The sequence below is a fragment of the Danio rerio genome, chromosome 15 (genome assembly GCF_049306965.1).
Source record: "Danio rerio strain Tuebingen ecotype United States chromosome 15, GRCz12tu, whole genome shotgun sequence".
Classification (NCBI taxonomy): domain Eukaryota; kingdom Metazoa; phylum Chordata; class Actinopteri; order Cypriniformes; family Danionidae; genus Danio; species Danio rerio.
In genome coordinates this window covers 25,888,534-25,910,272 of record NC_133190.1, presented here as the reverse complement: position 1 = coordinate 25,910,272, position 21,739 = coordinate 25,888,534, and the positions used below count along the sequence as shown (strand labels likewise).

Sequence of the window (21,739 nt, the reverse complement as noted above, 5' to 3'; positions counted from 1 at the left end):
AGAAAAAAAACATTGAAATAAACAGTAGTGTATCGTCCACTTCTGATGACGTCACACAACGCGTAGGATCTGGATCTCCTGCACAGCACCATATCCGATTTACCACATTTCAACCTAAAACAAGGTATGACGTGCCTTCATGTTGATGTATTTGATCGTATGTCTGCTATTTAAAGCGTTATTTACTTTATTTATACTTTGTTGCGGTGTTTCAGCAATATTACCAGCGCGCTGTCAGTTGCTAAGTACGCTGCTAGTTGTTTAGCTAGCATAAGACACCTGACAGCAGGGAAGGAGATCTGTCACTGCCTTTGACGGCTAGAAAGCTCGTGTTTTTAGGTTTACATTTATCACACATCTTCTCAGACCCCCTAGGCTCTGTTTGCTGGTAGTCTGACTCACTTCTGGGATGAATATGACACATATGTGTAGCAAGTTAGCATTCCTGACACTAATTTGCAGTCCCTATTGATCTGCAGTCTGGTTTCCTGTTGCTTGAATATGACTCATACATGATTTAATCAATTCTTGTTGATTACTGACTCACCAGAAGAGCAAATAAATCGTTATGGGATGTCATCTTGCTTTTTTTAAATATGATGTAGGCAAACTCTTTTGTGATGAGCTCAGTTTTTTTGTTTTGGAATTTAGGTAGATCAAATTCAGTATCATTGCTAGGCTTTGGACTTGGAGTTGTGGATCTAATTCACATCTGATTTTTCCTCCTGCAGACAGTGAAAATACTTGTTGATGGAGGACGTGCTCCAGGGAAATGACAGACCAGGGCAATAACAATCAGAACATCTCACAAAACCCTTTCGCAGCACTCTTCAGTTCAGTTGCTGACGCAAAACAGTTTGCATCTGACCAAAAGCAACAGCGTCCAACTGAGCAGCAATGTAAGTTCTTGGTAATAAAGGAGCACTCTACATTTATCCTTGAAGGATTACATCGATGTGATGGTTCTTTGTAATTGTTTATCCCTGCAGCAGTAGATTCAGGAGAGAGCCAGTCTGAGTCAGAAAACTCTGCGTCTGAAAGCATTGATGAGAATGATGACTCAGTGGCGGAGATCAGCCGATCGTTCCGCTCACGACAGGAGCTCTGTGAACAGCTCAATGTCAACCACATGATCCAGAGGATCTTCCTCATCACTCTGGACAACAGTAAGAGCAAAAACACCTCTCTGAAATGAGAACTACCTGTCCCATTGTAGGTCTGTGTTTATGTAGTAATTATAACTATAATAATAGTTTTGTTTTATTTGACAACTAATATACAGTACATTATTGTTCAGAGGATTTGCTTGGTGTTCATTTTGAAACATTTTTGTAACCCTCTGTGCAGATATTTGATTACTAATACAGTAATAATGCGAAATAATAATAATAATAATAATAATAATAATAAATCAAAATAATAATAATAGTAATATTATTAATCTGTTTTCAAATGTAATTTATTGATAAATATAATGTGATAAAATTTTGCATGATGCTTCAAAAAGCTGATTTAGCCCCTTTTGATGGATATAAGGTGCAAAGTTTCTACACATGCAACACACAGATATTGTATATACATTTTAATAGATTATAGTGCATGTGTGTGTGTGTGTGTATCAATTTTGATTTGACTTGTGTTCATTTTCGTATATCTTGATAATCAATACTGAATTGACTCCCTTTTTAAATGAATTATAAAATTGATATATAATAAAGATTAATTTAGAAATTGTTTTCCAGCTCTAATTGCATATAATATTCCCCCTTTCCTTTTAAAAGATGATACTTTTTTTTATCTGACCCTCTGAGACAGAACAGTTTTGAGAAGTACTTGTCATAACTCATCATTATTCAGAAAGAAAGAGACATTAGATAGTTTATACTAAATGACTGTTGTCTTGATGATCTCAGATTTGATGAGCATATCATGTTGACATGCCGTTTCCAGGCAGTGCTGCAGATGAGCTCATCCACTGCAGAATGGTCCATTACGTCATTTATGTTGCTCTCATTTGTATATTTATCTATGTCCTTTACATCTATCTACTGTCCATCACGCTGGTCTGTTTGCCATTCAAATCTTTGTTTCTGGGTTTGGGCTGTATTATTATTATTATTTTTAGTTTTTGGAAGGTAAGTAATGATTATATTAAAAAAAGATGCATTAAACTGGTCCAAAGTGAAAGTAAGACATTTTATAATGCTATAGATTTCTTTTTATTTAAAGTTGCTGTTTAAATCCTGTAACAATTCCATATTTTTTATTTTTCAATGTTTAGCTGCAAATGTATTTAACATATCAAGAAGAAATGGAACAAACTATTTCTGAAATCATTTTACTCTGAAGACTTGAGTGATTGCACTGACAACTTTAAATCACAGAAATACAGCAGGTTTTCAAATATCTTAAAATAGAAAACAGATATTTTATTGTAGTATTTCAAAATAATGCAGTTTGTTTTACAGTATTTTATAAAATAAATGCAACTTTAACTATAAGAGACATAAGAAAAACTTTATAGATTCTAAACTGTGGTGGTGAGTCTGTGTCTCCATAATGTAGACTAAGAAAGAATTTACTGTTATATAATGATCCATGCTGGTTGAAATCTCTCCAGGTGATCCGAGTCTAAGAAGTGGCAATGGCATCCCACCACGCTGTGTTTACCTTGAGGAAATGGCAGCTGATCTTGATGGTCAGGACTGGCTTAACATGGACACCATAGAGCAGGTACAATGTGTTAAGAGTGTTGTGCTTTTCCAGATTTGTATAATGTCAGATAAGTCTTATGCATGTGCATATAAAGAACTTTGAATAAGAACAATATTGCTCTTTCTTTCCCTCCAGGCTTTGTTCAACAGGCTGCTTTTGCAGGAGCCAGGAAACCATCTCATTTACATGACCTCCTGTAGTGTAGTGAATCTCTCGGCAGATCGAGACGCTGGAGAGAAACGTGCCATACCTTACCTTTACGCCTGCTACCAAAGAGCTAAAGAGGAGGTATTTTCTGGAGAGATTATTTCTAGATGCGCCATCATGCCATTGGACATATTGACAAAAAAAGTTGTTATCATGGGCTTTTTTGTCAGTGTATCTACTTGAAAAATTTGTTAAAGGAATACTCCGCTTTTTTAGTACTATGATATTAAGCACGGCTGTTACCTATTTTTATGTACGATGTAATATAATTGCGCCTGCTGCAGCCATGGTACAGCAGCAAAATTCCTTGATTATTTTGCCCGAATGAGATTATTGTTCCTAGTCATATTAATCGAGAAAATAGCAACTTAGTACACAATGTAACTACAGAAGAGTCAAGCTTTAAATTAGATTTTTTTTTTTTTACATTTGTTAGTGAGTTGCTAATAGTATAATCAGATTCAATGATTTATGCTAAGCTAAGCTAAAAGTGTACCCCACCAAACCAGAGATTGACTAAATGGATTCAAAAATGGTAAAACTCAGGGTCATCTCAGCCTCAGATGTCACACCAAGCTTCACCTGATCATCTGATGCATATGACACACTTTTCTGGAAACACTTTCAAATTCATTTTAACATGGGTCGCTTTTGGTGCTTCCCACCATTTTATTGCTCTTTTTTTTGTTTCAAGAACAAGGTCCAAGGTTTAGAATAAAAGTTACCTGTAAAATGTTTTTTCTGTTTAAAACAACACAGTAGTGAAAGATGACTTCACTTATGTCACATTGTATTTTTTTTCTAGTAGCTGAATGTTGATAATTTTCACCTTTTATGATGGCATAGCAGTCAAAATAGAACAAATGAGCTCAGGTTTGGGACAAATTCTGGACATTTGTCTGTAGGTGGCTACGGCCTGTTGCTGACAGATCACTAAGTATATTGATGCATCGTTGTTGTAGACTTTTAAAAACGTTTGTGAATGAATGATGCATGGTTGTTTACCGGCCTCATTTACACACTAATCTGTTAATCTGTCCGTCAAAGAGCATCGTGGGCGATCCTTGACCATTCAAATCGGTCAAAGTTCCCAGACCTTCATCCGTCAGTCTGAGGTCTGGCTACTCAAGACTTAACTCTAGGTGACTTGAAAAATTACAATATTTCCTCCAAGAAGTGGAGCATTCCTTTAATGTTTTTGTTTAAATCATAATTTTTAAAAATAGATTAAAAAATGTAACTAAAATGAAATAAAACTGGACAGTTGTGCCAAAAGAATGTTTGCTTATTTACACAAAAATATGCATATGCTTCAAAACCACACAGATCACTAAAGTCCCTGAGAAACTGTTGTCATTTGCTGTGCACTGCAAAAACCTGACCGTGTCCAATGCACGAACTGTGCTGCTGACCCCAGAGATCTACATCAGTCAGAACGTTTACGAGCAGCTTCTGGACCTGTTGCTGGAGGCTGTCAGAGGAGCCCGTAAGTGTCATATTTGAGGACATCTGATACATTTGAAGCTTCTGAAATGACTTTGTCTGGATGACTTTGTTTGCATGGTTGTCTCTGCAGAGTTTGAAGAGGTTGTGGAGTTTTTAGAGGAGGTCATTGCTAGCCTGTTGGCTGACCAAGAAGTGCGGACCTTTGGGGAGGTAATGGTGCCAGTGTTTGATATTTTCCATGGCCGGGTTAAAGACCTAGACCTCTGTCAGCTGCTGCTGTTTTCCTACCTGGAAATTCTCCTGTACTTCAGTCGACAAAAGGACATTGCTAAGGTTTGATTAAACACTTAATAAAGCCCAAAGTATACTTTGTATTTTATGCATAAAATAGGGTATATGTGACTTATATACATTGCTCATCTTAATTGAGTTCACCCCGTTTTGAAAATGAATATTTGTATCCATTTCTCAGTGAATATAGGCAATGTATTTTGGTGCATTTAAACAAAACCGATTTATTAAACAGATATATTTATTAAAATAATAGTTTAGTCACCAAATATATTTAGAAATTGAAAGATAATACAATTAAATTCAAGCAAAATAAATTGCAGCCTACAAAATTTCAACTATATTTTAAAAATTTAGCTTTTCCTGATTTTCCCTCTTATTTAAATTTAGTATTTAATATTTTTCTATATCATATAAATTGGGGTTTACTAGTTTTTGGACTATTATCGTTAGTTATTTTGTTATATAAGCTCCAGATTTAGCTTCAGTACTGACAAATCTAATGTATATGCACAAATATAATATCGTATAGCTTTTTATTTAATATTTGAAAATAAAAGATAGATTTGCGAGGGTGTACTTATATATGCTCAGCACTGTACTGTACATATTGTACCCATATAGCATAATATTGCTAATCATTATTATTTAAAGTATCAATTTACCCAAAAATTAAGATATTTAAATGAAATCTGAGAGCACTCAATTCACATTAAAAAGGACCAAAAACATTGTCGAAACACACCATGTGACTTCAGTTGTTTAACTGTAATTATATGAAACTGTAAGAATGCACGAAAACAGAGCCAAAAACATTACAAACAACTTTGTTTGCCAATGTCTCTCATGTCAGATCAAGGTGTACATTTACTATGGGCAAAACAACGCTTGCTTTTTGCACTGCTGACTCTAATGGCAAAATGTTGTATCCCAAGAAGAGAAGAAATTGGCTAGACAAAGTCATATGTACTTTTTGAAGTACTTCTTGGAGCTTTGCATGATTACTGTTGAACCACTGAAGTCACATGGAATGTTTTGACGATGTTTTTGGTTTCTTTTTTTGGACTTTGAATATCTTGTGACCATTGTTGACTATGGAGGATGAGAGAGTTCTCGGATTTCATCTAAAATATCTTAATTAGTGTTCTGAAGATAAACAAAGGTCTTAGAGGATCGGAACAACATATGGGTGAGGAATTAATAGCAGAGTATTCAGTTTTGGGTGAACTTATCTCTTTAATATATTCAACTTGACACACAGTATGGTAACTGTAGCTATTTTCGTAAACATAAAACATTTTAAAAAACATGTTCTGATATTAGGTTTTAATGGAGCACATTCAGCCCAAAGACCCTAACAATGGGATTCAGTATCAGAAAACACTTCTGGGAGCCATCCTTAATATTTCATGTCTGCTGAAAACTCCTGGTGTGGTTGAAAACCATGGCTTTTTCCTGAATCCATCTCGCTCCAGCCCACAGGAATTGAAGGTTCAAGAGTCAAATATACACCAGGTGAGCGAAAACAAAACAAAACAAAAGCTTTGTGACATTAAGTGAGCCGCATAACCACTTTCATTTCTTGTCTTCCTGTCTGTTAGTTTATGGGGCAGTTTCATGATAAGCTCTATCAGATCCTGAAAAACTTGCTCCAGCAGTCCGGCGAGACTCGCCACCTGCTGCTCTCGTGGCTGGGTGGCTGCCTGCAGGCCAACATGGGTCGGGCCAAAATCTGGGCAAACCAGATGCCCGAGATATTCTTCCAAATGTATGCATCGGATGCATTCTTCTTAAATCTGGGAGCCGCTCTGCTCAAGCTCTGCCAGCCGTTTTCTCGACCCTACTCTCCTAAACTCCTGACCTTTAACCCCACATACTGCTTGCTTAAGGAGCTGAGCGAAGAAGAGCGGCGTAACAGAAACGTGCATGCTAGAGGTGAAGTACCTGTGCTCCACCTTAACAAACACTAGCCTTAATGTCTTCTTTTGTGTAAGCTAAACAATGACTGGACAGATTGCTTTTGTTTGTCCTCTGCAAGACACTTTGGATAAAAGCATGTGCTAATTGCATAAATGCAAATAGAAACTATTAATACTTCTCTCTACAGGTCTGGACAAGGAGACATGTCTGATACCTGTGCCCCCTCAACAAACGGTTGAATTTGCCCAATCATACAGCCTTCTGACAGAAAACCTCATTCTTACACAACTCACCCTGTACCTTGGCTTCCATAGGTAATGCTAAAGAGTGATGCCAATTTGAAAGTAGAATAATTATGAGTAATTATGCAGTTAAAAATAACTTTTCTATTTTAAAATGCCATTTATCTATGTGATAACAAAACAAAAACGCTGCATTTCCAGCAGCCATTACTGTGATCTTCAGTGTCATTTCATCATTCTAATTTGATAATATAGGTGTTTAAAGGCATTTTCTATTATTATCAATAATGCTGAAAACAGTTGTACTGCTTAAAGGTGCAGTAGGTGATTGTCTACAGAAATGTTTTTGTTGTGCTGGTTAAAAGTCTCTTCACGTTCCTATAGTACTGACTAAAGTAAATGATCTTAATGTATTTATATGTGTTTTTATATTCTGAGTAAGGCATAAGACTAAAAAATGTTTGTCAAATTAATTTTTGGGCCGATAATTCCCATAATTCATCATTTTCATTTAGTTTAACAACAAAACATAAGTAAATAGCACTATTTCGCCTAGCCTGCTTTACTGAGCTGAAGTTGGTTTTATATTCACATCACATTGGTTCATTTTTAAACATTGACAACCTGTAAAGTGATCCCTATATTGTTTATCATGCTACTCTGAATATTCGGTCTGAAATAGCATGTAAGTATAGCTTAATAATAAGTGTAACTCCTGCACCCCGCCGGCCAAGCAACAAGCATACAGTAGTCACTTTAGGAAAAAGCGCATGAGAGTGTGAGAGCAGCAATCCTTGCATTCATGAAGTATTGCACATTATGACATGTCTTGGTTGCTACACAACTGAAAACATACTACATATAATACAGTTTTTCATTTGGAATTGTAGTATTATAAAGTACTATAAAGTTTTTTTACTGGCGAATAACATAATCTAGTGGGTTGTCTACTGTAATCTTTTAGGTCCACGTTCGTGTTTCAAGAGTCATGAGAGTCAAGAGAGTCAAGAGTTTTGGCTGATCACCAACTGCACCTTTAATTTTTTTGTATAAGATGCAATGCATGTTAGCTCAGCATTTTTTGATAAAGGGAAAGTTAAAAAGAGCAGCATTTTTAACATACACACAAAATATTTGTTTATCATTCATTCATTTTCTTTTCGGCATAATCCCTTTATTAATCAGGGGTTGCCACTGCTAAATTAACCACCTGTTTGTTTATCAATGAACAAAAAAACAACAAAAAAAAGCATTATTTTGGAATTTGTCATAGTAGATTTAAAATGCTCTTATATAAGATTTTTGAAGTTTGAGAATAGCCATCTAAAAACAAGTTTCATGAGTATGAGTCTGCACTTAAATCCATTTTATGGAGTTAATAAAGTCAGCAGGTGTCGAAATGATAGTGTGTGGCTTATTTATTTGGGTTAAAGTCTACTAAGTTTAGTAATTTTTTTATCATTTTTATGTTTTTGTTTAGCCAACGTTGGCAACACTGAGCTTAAGCACACCTCATTCCCTGTTTTTCTAACCACGCATACAGAAAAAAAAACAATTCTAAACTATGTCATTGGTGATTTTTATTTTATTTTTTGTAAATGTCATTGTCATTATCTGCATTTTCCAAGAGTTAATTTTGTTATTGAATGCGAATGTCACGAGGAAACGCAACTATTTTACATTTAGTCAGTTTAGTGGCTAATTCATACGAGTTTGGTCACATGAAAATGTATAATTTTTAAAAGGAGGCATGGCACCAAAACTACACCCCTAAACCCAATTGTAATTGGGGATGAGCAAATCATACTAAAATGTTTGAATGAGACTGTACAAATTCAAAGTATTATCCAGTAAATCAAAAACTTACAAATTGGCATGAGATATTGTTGGTCAGTCCTGTAAATTACTGCATAGTGTGTGTACAGGGCATGGTTGAGCACTAAAAAGTAAGACAAGTCAATGGGGTATATGCACAGCTAGTGTTTTTCAGCCAATGATAAACTTCCGGTGAAAGCTTAATGTGGCTATTTTCAATTTCATGAATGAAGTTCCTTTTACAGCATCGATAGTTTGTAATGTAATCACAATACATTCAGGTAAATAGACTTAAGCATTCATTTAGTTGTTCAAGCGAAAAACGAGATGAAAGACCGTGTAAGCACTAGTGCCGTCAGGATCAGCAGGCGAGCGCAAAAACTCCATTGAAAATACTGGGGTAATATAAATTGTCATATTTTAAAGACATGGCTGGGGGAAATGGAATTTAAAGCAGTGCGTCTTGTCCGCTCTGAGAACCACTTTATATATCGTAAATCTATCAGGTGGTTAAGATTACTGATTTTTAAAGAAATCAAACGTGGCATTTTTAGAATGGAAAGACACCGGAAGTTCACCGGAAGTGCTGAGGCTGGCTGTCTGATATAAAAAGTTTTTGTGCATATACCCCATTTACTTACAAGCATGTATGTAACTAGTGTGTACCAAATCATTACTATTAACTGTTTCTATGTATAAATAAATGAACATATGAGTTTCTGTTATTTGTGTGTCAGACTTCATGATCAGATGGTGAAGATGAATCAGTCTCTGCACCGGCTCCAGGGGACGTGGCGGGACACGCAGCTCAGTGGAGGCCCAGCAGCAGCAGAGCTGCGGGAACAGTTTGAACACCTTATGACCGTCTATCTCTCAACCAAGGCTGCAACCACACAGCCCACCATGTTGCAGAACTGCCTCAACCTCCAGGCCTCCTGCGCCGCCCTGCTGGTTCAGCTCAGCCTGGGCAATCAGGGCCCTGAACACATTCCTCTCACCTTCCCTTTACCTTCACTAGAGAACAGCCTGCTTTGCTATGTGCCAGGTAGCGACACAATGCTAAAAACTCTTACTTTTAGTGCACAAAATGCATAAATAGCAAAAACATCTAGTCACTAATAACACTTAAAGGGCACCTATTCTACTCCTTTTACAAAATGTAAGATAAGTCTTTGATATCTCAAAAATGTGTCTGTAATGTTTCAGCTCAAAATACCCATATAGCCTCAAGAATCTGCCCATTTTGGTGTCAGATTATACTGTAGCGTTTTTTGTAGCCTGTGGCTTTAAATGCAAATGAGCTGCTTCTCCCTGCCCACCATTCCCATGTGCGTGTCTGCTTCGTATCATGTGTTACGTCAGATAATCAGCAGTTTGTGAGTGATAGAGACAGACTCAGATCAAGCTGAAATACAGCTCATTAGTCAAAAATACCAAGTAAGTTTATTTGATGTATTTGTGGTGAAGTTTATTCAAGCCTTTCTGCAATGATGAGTCTCACATAAATGCTGATTGCAGTATACACAAACACACATACACGCGCAATTACTGACACTATGCTGCATGTTGATTATAGCTGTTTAGAATGACAGTGATTTTACTTGAAAATGGATTTTTACTTGTCTTTATTACAAACATGCTCTGTTTTAAAAATATTTTAAACTTATAAAATGTTTAAAAGTTACAGAGAGATAATTCCCACAAATATTTCAGTGCTAGTTTATTTGCAAAATAATGTTCTGTGGACATGTGTATACGTGTTATTATAGAAACATTGCCCCTGTCAGTCAATTCAGTGGGCAGGTAAAACTGCACTTCTACGTCACGTTGTGGTGGGCCTTAAAATAACTGGGATTTGGGTTCTATTTTAACATCAGGAAATTTTTAAAATAGACTTGTTGGGTTTATAACACTCCAATGTGACAGTGGACGCACAGTTCTGTCCAAACAGCTCACAAAAGTTTTCATCATAGGTGCCCTTTAAATCTAGACAAACATACCTAAAACTATTATTTTAGAATTTTTAGTATTAATTAAAAATATTTTATCTACGATTTAGTAACTAAATATTTTTGGGTTTTAAGAGTTGACAAAAATCTTTAAAACTATGCAAATCGCCTAGAATTTTTTGAAGGTATTTTCAATATGCTCAATCACCCTAAAGGTCCCTAACATTAAAGGTTATATTTAAGGATCTCTATTATAATGTGTACTACAAAACATTGACAAAATTCTCATTTTGAAAAAAAAAACTGATATAAACATCCAAAGCTTGCAGTTTGTCACTTCCTTCTAAATTGATTATTTTTCACGTCACCTCATATTTCAGTTTCTCATCAAATCTTGACCAATCAAATGCTCTCTAGTAGCTGACATGCCCCACCCCCGTAATATGCTTCGCATTTGCTTTTTAGTTGATGTGCTTTAGCTGAACCACTCTCACTGGCAGAGCTGTGATTTAACAAAACACTATTATTATTACTATTATGTTTTTTTTTTATGGGAGGACCTACTGTCACCCCCCCCCCTTCTTGTTTTAGTTGAGATTACCTCAAAATTGAATAAAAATGGACCTTGAAAATATTAGAAACTTTAATCTATGCCTCAAATGAATCTTTATTTAAATTTTTAATTGTCGTGGTTTTATTCTTAAAGCTAACAGCAGTCTAACTGAATATGCATTGCATAGTTTGTTTGTAGTAAAATGTAGCATAAAATGTACTTGATAAGACCAATTTTATTCTATTAGGATTTATAATGTGGTGTGCAGTGTGTTTTATTAGACTTTTTTATCTTTTTATTGAAAATAAAACGGGTCATATATTCTAGAAATAAATTTTTTTTTAGGACTTTCTTAGATATTTTTTTGTTGTATAAACACCCTAGCAATCTTTCAGTTTTCTGACAAGCAAATCTCCTGTATGTCCCACAGAGTTCTTTGCTGAAAACATGGGTGATTTCTTCATATTCCTGCGCCGCTTTGCTGATGAGGTGTTGGAGTCCTCTGCGGAAAGCTTAGAACACGTCCTGACCTTCATCACTGTGCTCATGGGCAATGTTGATAGGTGCGAGGCGGTGTGATGCTGAGCTTCTCATGCATTTTTTTGTGTGCATGCCATGTGGCTTGTTATTTAGTCTTGGTTATTTACTCACAGAATGAAGAATCCTCATTTGCGGGCAAAGTTGGCAGAGGTCCTTGAGGCTGTGATGCCCCATATGGAGACTCTGTCACCTGGCGCTGCCCAACCTATCATGTTTCAGCGCCAAAGGGTTTTCAGCTCATATCGGCACGCGCCCCAACTCGCTGAAGCCCTTATTACAGTGTTCGTGGATATAGAGTTCACCGGTCAGTTTCTGAAGCTTTGCCTACTCATTTTTATAGATTTGATTGCAGCATACTTTGTAAGATGTTGTCTGTACTGTTTCTTCAGGTGATCCACATCAGTTTGAGCAGAAGTTTAATTACAGGAGGCCAATGTACGCCATTCTGAAGTACATGTGGGGAGAGAAGAGTTACAGAGAGAGCATTAAGGTGTGAACCAGACTGATGTTGTACTGTAAATTCTAAATTTTATTTAATTTCTTGGCAACAGTTTTAACAACAAATCCTAAAAAATTATTTCAAAACACTTACTATGCTGGGCAATGTATATTAAATAACTGGCAATATTTTTTAATATATATATTTTTATAATTTTATTTATTGGTAATTAACAAGACCATACATACATACAGTTGAAATCAGAATTATTAAACACCCTTTGATTTATTTATTTTTTTCTTTTTAAATATTCCCCAAATTATGTTTAACAGAGCAAGGAAATTTTCACAGTATGTCTGATGATATTTTTTCCTTCTTGAGAAAGTCTTATTTGTTATTATTTTTTAAATACCATTTTAAGGTCAAAATTGTAAATCCCTTTAAACTAATTTTGGTTCGATAGTCTTCAGAACAAGCCATCATTATACAATAACTTGCCTAATTACCATAACTTGCCTAGTTAACCTAATTAACCTAGTTAAGCCTTCAAATGTCGCTTTAAGCTGTATAGAAGTGTCTTGAAAAATATACTGTTTACTGTCATCGTGGCAAAAGATAAAATAAATCAGTTATTAGAGATGAGTTATTAACTAGTATATTTAGAAATGTGTTGAAAAAAATCTCTCCGTTTAACAGAAACTGGGAGAAAAAAAAATAGGGGGGCTAATAATTTGGGGGGGTTAATAATTTTGACTTCAACTGTACATAGTATTGCACAGTGCAGAACAAAAAAATTACACATTATCTTAGTTTAAACCCACTCTTACTTTCCCATAAAACTATAAATCGTAAAGCATACAATGCAGAATCCATGAGAAATGACAATGATAATATCTGCTGATACTACTTGTTCAACATTTAACTGACTATAAGAAACTTTGCAAGTACATGTCAACTTACACTAACCACAACCCCAACCTAACAGTCTACTTGATAATCTATTGACAATTAGTTGGCATGTGGATGCAGTGTTACTTAAATTCAACAAAATGCGTTAAAGAGAACATCAAAATAAAGTGATACCATGAAACAAAATAAATTCAACAAAGTAAAATCTAAACAAAATATTTTAATTGACATTTTTTATGATGATTTTCCTTCCAGAATCTTGCCGACTATGCCTCTGAAAACCTTGAAGCCATGAATCCACCACTCTTCCTTAGGTTTCTCAATCTCCTCATGAATGATGCCATCTTCTTACTTGACGAGGCTATACAGGTACTAGTTAGTGGATTTTATGTTTGTTTACTTGCCCTAGTGGTTTTTTAATTACATTATCAATTAGCATCAAGTAATTGACTTTCATTAATGTGGTTAATTAGCATATTTACCTCCATGCATGTATAATATTAAGAAATATTGACTGATTAATGATGTGACACCCGTATGTGCATCTGTTGCCTTCAGTACTTAAGTAAGATCAAAATCCTCCAGCTGGAGCGGGATCGGGGGGAGTGGGACAGTCTGGCCCCTGACGCCCGCAGAGAGAAAGAATCGAGTCTGCAGATGTTTGGACAGCTGGGTCGCTTCCACAACATCATGTCAAATGAGACCATTGGCACCTTGGCTTTCCTCACATCTGGTAAGAGACGTTGGAAGAAAACCGAATGCACTCAATTCTGCCCGAATTCTTCTTCTTTTTATTTTTAGCTCATACACGACACATTTAGACTTGAACAGAAGGGGTTTAGATAATCGTTAAGAGAAACATTTGGCTTTTAGTGTGACAGAATTTTTTTGTGTGTTCATTTTCTTTCCTCCAGAGATAAAAGGTCTTTTTGTTCACCCCTTTCTTGCTGAGAGGATCATCTCCATGCTCAACTACTTTTTACAGCACCTGGTAGGCCCCAAAATGGGCGCCTTGAAGGTTAAGGACTTCAGTGAATTTGACTTCAAACCCCAACAGCTTGTGTCGGACATCTGTACTATTTACCTAAACTTGGGGTAAGTTAACCTTCTCTGTGTCGTCTTTTCCTCTAGATCAGTGGTTCTCAACCAAGTTCCTTGAGGACCACCAGCACTGCATGTATATGCATATGCACTGGATGTCTCCATGATATGAATGTCTCCTTTCTCTGTCACACACTTTACATGTCTTTACTCACACTATGCTATCCGAACTGTGCCTAGGCCCTTTTTCCGGATTGTGCTCTGAATCTGGCTCAGGTGCGGTTCACTTGGCCAGCTCTGGCCCGGTTGGAAGAGGTGTGTCAGAGCGCAGTTCACTTGGGCTTTGTAGTTTGAGTGCAAAGCGGAACTGAGCCCGAAACTGAAGACAAGACGTGACCTTTAAGGGACTGTTTCATATGGATTTATTAATCATTCTTACTGTTTAATGAACGCAAATTGTCTTAGATTATTAAAGACGCAAACCCTTCACTGCATATCAGCTGCACCTTCAGCAAACCTCATAACTCCTGCAGCACGAGGACTTTATTATTGTTTATGAGCGTCAAAAGTGGCTGATCTGTCCGGCGAAATATTTGACTGCATGTCACTGCATCCCAAACGACTAAAACGATGTACCTAAAGAAATCTCCACTGTGCAACTGTACATAGTGTTAGTATGCCCTTAGTCTCTGGTGATCTAAATCAGGTGTGTTTGGTGAAGGAGACATGGAAAATGTGCAGAGCTGGTGGTTCTCCAGAAATGTGGTTGAGAAACACTGTTCTAGATCTTCATTCTTTCATTTTCTTTTTGGCTTAGTCCCTTTAATAATCAAAGGTCGCCACAGCGGAATGAACTGCCAACTTATCCAGCATATGTTTTATGCAGTGGATGCCCTTCTAGCACTTGGAAACACCCATACACTCTTATTCACACACACACACTACGGCCAATTTAGCTAATTCAATTCTCCTATAGCGCAGTGTTTGGACTTTGGGGGTAACCCGAGCACCCAGAGGAAACCCACGCAAACATGGGAGAACAGGCAAACTCCACACAGAAATGCTAGCTGACCAAGCCAGGGCTCAAACCAACGACCTTCTTGCTGTGAGGCGATCGCGCTACCCACTGCGCCACTGTGACATCACTGCTCTAGATCTTATGGTTATAAAAATCTGACCACTGAAGCATAATATGTTACTGAAGACAACTAAAATCTGAAGGAGGCACCTTTGATATGTGTCAGTCCGTGCATTGAGATTGCATTTTTGATTTATTGCATAGCTCTTTTACATCAGACATGTCTGGCAGTGTTTTCTTAATCATGTTCTTTTCATAAATGTTTTATCTGTAAGTGTATTCCTTATAAAAGACATGCCCAATGGGTTACGGATATTAAAGTTGTTTCGTTTGAAACAAAAAAGAGATTATTTTGTTTGCAAGCTTTGATGCAGAATCATCCACATCAGCATCGCAATGCAATGGACAAAAAAAGTTTATTTTATTGACTTAATTTCATTTAGGAGATCTACTGCAATAGAACAAAAGTCCAATAGGAAAATAAAAACTTAAATTTTATCATTAAAAATACAGTTTCAGCTTTTTCTCACATTGTCTGAAATGGTTCATTCCAGGATTCAGTCTTTTTAAACTCCCCCTTTTCAGGTGCCTGCTTTGCTCTGATTGGTCCAGTGGTTCAGTCTGTTGTGATTAGTAAACGTCTTGCAGTGTGTCAGTAACTAAGTGTCCACAACCATAGCTTTCAGTCTCAGTTTAAGCTTAAAGAGACGTTTCACCTAAATCTGAATGTTCGATCATCATTCGCTCACCCTTTACTTGACTTCACAACACATAAGTTATTTTAAAAAATGCTGAAAACAAGTAATCATTGACTTCCAAAGTATTTGTTTTTCCTACTATGAAAGTCAATGGTTACATGTTTTTAATTTTCTTCAGAATATCTTCTTTTATGTTCAACAGAAAAGGGAAATCATAAAGGTTTGGAACAACGTAGGGGAGAGTAAATAGTGAATAAACATTCATTTTTTTGTATGAATTCTTCCTTTATCTCCTCACACTTTGGAAGCGCATACAAAGTGGATTTGCTTTTACAGTGCAGAAAACAATGTCTGACATCGAAAACCAAAACTCTTCAAGGCCTCATGTACAACTTAAGTGATTGAGGGTTGTTCAGAGTAAATGATCATGGGCAGCTAGTGAAAGCCATAGCCTAGCAATATACAAATCTTTTACAAACCCTAGTTGGTTTGTGCAGAAAGTAAAGCTGGAATTACTGATGCCTCTTTTCATGAAGTTCAGAATCAGTTCTTTCTTTTGAGAGACAATAACTCCATTTATCATGCATTTTTAAAGTTTTATAGAGCTTTTACATTTACAAACATAAGAGCATAATAGTGCACTTAAACTTCTACTCTGAATCTGCTTGTTCAAATGAGGATAATGTTAAATGTTTTTGGATGCTGTTTTTGGCCACAGAGATGAAGAAAATTTCTGCGCCACCGTCCCAAAAGATGGAAGGTCATATTCACCCACTCTGTTCTGTCAAACTGTCCGCGTCCTCAAGAAAATCAACAAGCCTGGTGACATGATTATATCTTTCAGTCTCCTAGCAGATAAAATTAAGGTAAATTTCATCACTACGCATATTTCTTTTACAAACACACCTTTCTCCATAAGTCACAGACATTCATGGTAATCTAATTGAATTTATGCACCTCCTTCAGTCTCTTGCAGACAGGCATCAGCAAGAGGAAGAGACGTTCTCTGATGCTCCAGATGAATTTCTGGATCCCATTATGTCTACCTTGATGCTCGATCCTGTGCTTTTACCGTCTTCAAACGTCACAGTGGACCGCTCAACAATAGCACGACACTTACTAAGGTGAGCCACGAATACAACATTTCCGACAATTAGGCCTGTTTTCATAAATAGTACATCACATTTGTACAAAACATGGGCATGACCATGCTTTTCTTACTTAGATTTTTTATCTTGTTTCTAGTATAGATATTTAAAAATACTTTTATCAAGAAGCATTTTCTAGACAAGCAATATATTGCAAAATTATTGTCTTGATTTGGCATGGGACGATTACCGGTTTCAAGGTTTACAGCGGTTTGGAAAAGTCAAGGTGTTAAAACCACTAAAATGTTCTGTTATACCACACCTAAAGAACCTGCAAGGTTTTGAAATAAATATGTGTTTTTGAAACTAATAAAGACAGCAAAAGTCAATGATTTATTTTTGTAATTTAGCCTGACGTCTAGCCTTTACTGCCCAAAAATGTTTTAAATCTTTCCTAAAATAAAATGTATTGTGTTCAAGTTTTTTTTACTCAGACATTTAAGACGAACTTATTGTAAAGTAGTAATCACTGTGATACCATGATATTTTATCCAAGGTTGTCATACCGCTGAAACTTATACAGGCCCATGCCAAGTGATATAAGAAAAAAATAGTCAAAATCAAGTGTTTTTCCTCAAAACAAGCTCAATAATCTACCAGTGGGGTGAGCAAAATAATGGTATGTCAAAGGGAAAAAATTTTATCATTTTACTTGCACCACGGCAGATTATTTGGCTTGTTTTAAAGCAGGGGTGTCAAACTCAATTCCTGGAGGGCCAAAGCCCTGCACAGTTTAGTTCCAACCCTGCTCCAACACACTTACCTGTAGGTTTCAAACAAGCCTGAAGGACTCAATTAGTTTGATCAGGAGTGTTTAATCAGGGTTGGAACTAAACTGTGCAGAGCTGCGGCCCTTTTGGAACTGAGTTTGACACCTGTGTTTTAAAGGAAAAACTCCCTTCATTTTAGTATATTATTTCTTAAAACAAGACACAATTCATGCTTGTCTAGAAAATGCTTCTTGATTTAAGATTTTAAGACTTTTAGATATTTGGACTAGAAACATGCCAAAAAAATATAAGTAAGAAAAGCATTTTTTGCAATAGCTTTTTTGCAAAAGCAATTGCTTATTGTGCTTATTTAAAAAGGTTTGTCACCAACCTCTTTTGCAGAAACTGCTCTAAACTAGTCTTGGTTGCCAAAGGCAGCATTTTTCTCATTTAAAGGGGTCATGCACTAAGAAATCAAAATTCCAAGTAAGAGCTTATTGTTTAGCTCTGCCCGCTGATTCACAAATGCAATAAAGAACGAGAGAAACAAATACAGAAACTATACACAGAAACAATAAAGACAACAACATGATCTTAATATCGGACAGCTTCAGTAAGACCTTTGATCTTTTCTTCATATTAAATTACCTTGGATTAGTTCAGATGGATTTCCAGAGAAGCTGAAATTGTATTTTTTTCTTGTTCACTATTTCTTTGTCTGTTATTACAGATTATTTTATATGTACTGTTTAACCTACAAAAGTGGGCACACAAGTCTTTGTGTGTGTGTGTGTGTGTGTGTGTGTGTGTGTGTGTGTGTGTGTGCGTGTGTGCGTGCGTGCGTGCGTGCGTGCGTGCGTGTGTGTGCATAATGGTGGACGGCATAATGGTGTATATAAAAAAGAAAATCAAACACGCAGAGTCTAACAACCCTTTTGTATGACGAACTACTTCCATCCACCACTAATTCACATCTGCAGCTGACATCAGAACAGCACAAACTGTTGCTGTATTTGAATGATTTTCTAGTGTAATGTCTGAAGTGATGACAAAAGAGCTGCTTTTGCTCACATTTTAAGATTATAGGGCTGAACGGCATGAAATGCCATCAGTCTACAGAGATTTCCCAGCATTTCTCTGTTGCAATCGAAAATTACAATAATTAAACCCGAAAAAGCCAAAGCAGTGCAAACACCACCAGATCACTGTTGTGTTTGCCATAAGGAAAAATGCTAAGAAGATGCGGCCAATTCTTTCTTTTTACTGAACTAATCTGCAATAAAAAACAGAAGACGCATCAGAAACAAACAGATGGCCAAGCAAAAGGTAACTCAGGTTTATACAAAGAGTGGCCAACAGAAAATACATACATTTCTGATATCTAAGTTCCATCTCACACTCAATACACTAAAATTATATAGTATAAATACAGCACTGGACCACGCATAAGAGAAAGATTGACTTAGAAAGTAATCAGTTTTATAATGATTTGATCAGCTGTAGTTAGAAATGATGCTGTTATGCTAATCTAAGGGCTTATTATGTAGTCTCTGTCACTATCTTGTGGATAGACAACGTCAACAGTCTTTGCTCTGCTCAATGACAGGCTAATGGCCATGGACGCACTGTCTCTCCAAATTATAACTATTAAAACTGGCACTATCCTTATAAATAAAGTGCATAGTTGGAATCTAAACAACTACCATCTCGCCTAAAAATGCCTCAAAGATACATTATGTTGCCCAACAGTTGCAATATTTGCCAAACTGTAGTGAGTTTATTGATTTGCTGTCACTTTATGTGGATGGAGTAATACACAAGGGTGAAGAGGCAGTATGAGTGCTGATATTGCAGAATATTCCACGGCTATCAGCCAATCAGATTCAAGAAACATACAGAACTGTTGTATAAAATAAAACAACCTTTATTTTTTTACATTTTATTTCAGCTATTGAAAAACTATATCAACAGCTTGCTAACTGAAACAACTTCTAGTTGATAACATCTCATCCCAGTATTACTCTTGTCTTTTGTTTTTGTTTTTTTTCCTCCAGTGACCAGACAGACCCATTCAACCGCAGTCCGCTAACCATGGACCAGATCAGGCCCAACGAAGAGCTCAGGCAACAGATCATGAAGTGGCTTGCTGATCATAAGCAAAGCAACCAGCAAATGGGACCCAGTGGCTAAACCACACTACTCCCCTTCCCCCCCAGAACCCAGGCATGCTCTGTGTGACTAAACCATTCAGATGTTTCTGGCCTCACTCATGCCGCATTGAAACAAGAGCATTTAACCACATACAGAGCAGCACGTATGCATTTATGGTGTTAGTGTGCTCCTCAAAGGTCAAATGCAAATCTCTAAATGCCATATCGCTGTAGCATATTCAGCTATCTGTTCTTCTCTCAACAGTTTGAGCTCTTCATAGACTGAACTCGGTAATCCGGGTCACGCTATTGGTTGCATTTTGCCTTGCCAAGATTGTTCACTGTGGAAAATTAAACTAGAGTTTATAAACGACGTATCTAAGGTTTGCTTACCTGTTCGATGCATTTGCCCTACCTCTGACTTGATTCATATGCATGCAATATTTTGTACACATCGCTTATTTGTTGACTTTTTAAGTTAGAGTATATCTCATTTTGAAATTAAGGAAGATCAAATCAATGTTGGCTGCAAACGAGATCAAACTACCATCAAACATTTAGTTAAGATCATCAGCGTTATATTCCAGCAAGCTTCAGCTTAATGGTTGTTCCTGCTGGCATTTGTGTTGTTGGGCTTGTCTATAACTCCTCCATTTGTCAAAATGCTTTTGTTCTTTACAAACATTTAATGTTAGAAACACAAGGAACGTTTGCTATAATATGCACATTTACGAGACTCGTTAAGAATATTGAGCTCTTGTTGAGGCGTTTGGAAATGCTCCTGTACATTTTACAAGGATCCATTGTGTCTTTTAACAGTGCAATATGTCCCGAGTAATGACTTATTTGACTGCTGAGTCAGCCTTATGACCTACTCTCATACACGGTGACATCATGTCTCTTTTTCTAGTAGTTGGAAAACTGCATGCTCGGGGCGGATGGACTTTGCTACTGACATTTGTCTTAAAAGATGACATTGATAAGACACTGTCCACTCACTGCCTTCAGTCCAGGGAGCTGCATTAGATTGACCCATCAAGTGGTATTAGGGTATGTCTGCATTTCGGCTGCACTGATTGTTTTTTCGCTGTGTGTTAGTTGGTTTTAAGTTAGCTCCATTATATGTTCAAGATATAATAAATGAGACCCCATGAATTCTCAGCTTAAACAAAAACGCTTTAGGATACTTTTGTTAGTTTTTCCATTTCTGTGATTTATACTGTAGACAATAGTATATGCATCATTCCTACAATTCTGTGCTGTTTGAGAGCCCAAAACGTAATATGTGACGCTGGAACACAAAACCTGGGTATATTTTTAGGAATAGCCAAATTTCATTGTATAGGTTAAAATTATTGTTTTTTTCTATCTAGCAAACGTCATAAGTAAAGAAATATTATGTTCTAAAGAGTCTTTTACTCTAAATATGTCAAAACTAAATTTGCAACAAATATTTATAATTTAATTCTTCATAAATTATCTCAATTTAGACAACTTTTAAAGGAGATTTTTCTCACTATATAGACTTTTTTTTTACTTCCAGCGTCCAGATTTTAAAATGCTTCTATCTTGGTCAAATATTGTCCTATCTTAACAAAGTATAAATCAATGGAAATATTATTTATTTAGATTTCAGGTGATGTATTAATCTGAAATAAAAAAAAACCTTATCACTGGTTTAATGTTCCAGGATCACTTTTTTTAAAATAAAAATGTGATCATACTAATTTCTCACAGATTGTCTTACATGATTTAACTCTCCTCCACCAGAACACAATAGGGCTGCACAATATTGGAAAATCCGATGCTGCAATTTTATTTTATTTTTTTCTTTGAATAAATATTGCGATATGAATACAGTTTCAGAATATTAAGTTTGCTTATTATA

At 36.3% G+C, this 21,739-nt stretch overlaps 1 protein-coding gene across 2 annotated transcripts; it reads left to right on the top strand.

The window, feature by feature from the left end:
- Nucleotides 1-44: 44 nt before the first annotated feature.
- Nucleotides 45-21,025, top strand: ube4a (ubiquitination factor E4A (UFD2 homolog, yeast)). 2 transcript variants are annotated; one of them, XM_003200047.7, is made up of 20 exons: nt 45-124; nt 732-899; nt 993-1,166; nt 2,621-2,733; nt 2,851-3,003; nt 4,249-4,408; nt 4,499-4,701; nt 5,983-6,174; nt 6,261-6,594; nt 6,767-6,893; nt 9,374-9,681; nt 11,569-11,701; nt 11,792-11,982; nt 12,068-12,168; nt 13,282-13,395; nt 13,585-13,759; nt 13,941-14,121; nt 16,562-16,709; nt 16,810-16,967; nt 19,756-21,025. In XM_003200047.7, the coding sequence occupies exons 2-20, from the start codon at nt 773-775 to the stop codon at nt 19,889-19,891; spliced, it is 3,228 nt and encodes a 1,075-aa protein (XP_003200095.2). In that variant the 5' UTR covers nt 45-124; nt 732-772; the 3' UTR covers nt 19,892-21,025. The 2 variants fall into 2 exon arrangements, with proteins under 2 accessions (XP_003200095.2, XP_009290012.1); XM_009291737.5 differs by having other exon boundaries at nt 990-1,166.
- Nucleotides 21,026-21,739: the final 714 nt, after the last annotated feature.

Excerpts from the sequence above, each read along its gene's own strand:
- ube4a (XM_009291737.5), top strand. The coding sequence starts at position 773 with ATGACAGACCAGGGCAATAACAATCAGAACATCTCACAAAACCCTTTC. Across the intron at positions 6,595-6,766 it reads CAGAAACGTGCATGCTAGAG|GTCTGGACAAGGAGACATGT; the intron begins GTGAAGTACCTG and ends TTCTCTCTACAG. Across the intron at positions 14,122-16,561 it reads ACTATTTACCTAAACTTGGG|AGATGAAGAAAATTTCTGCG; the intron begins GTAAGTTAACCT and ends TTTTGGCCACAG.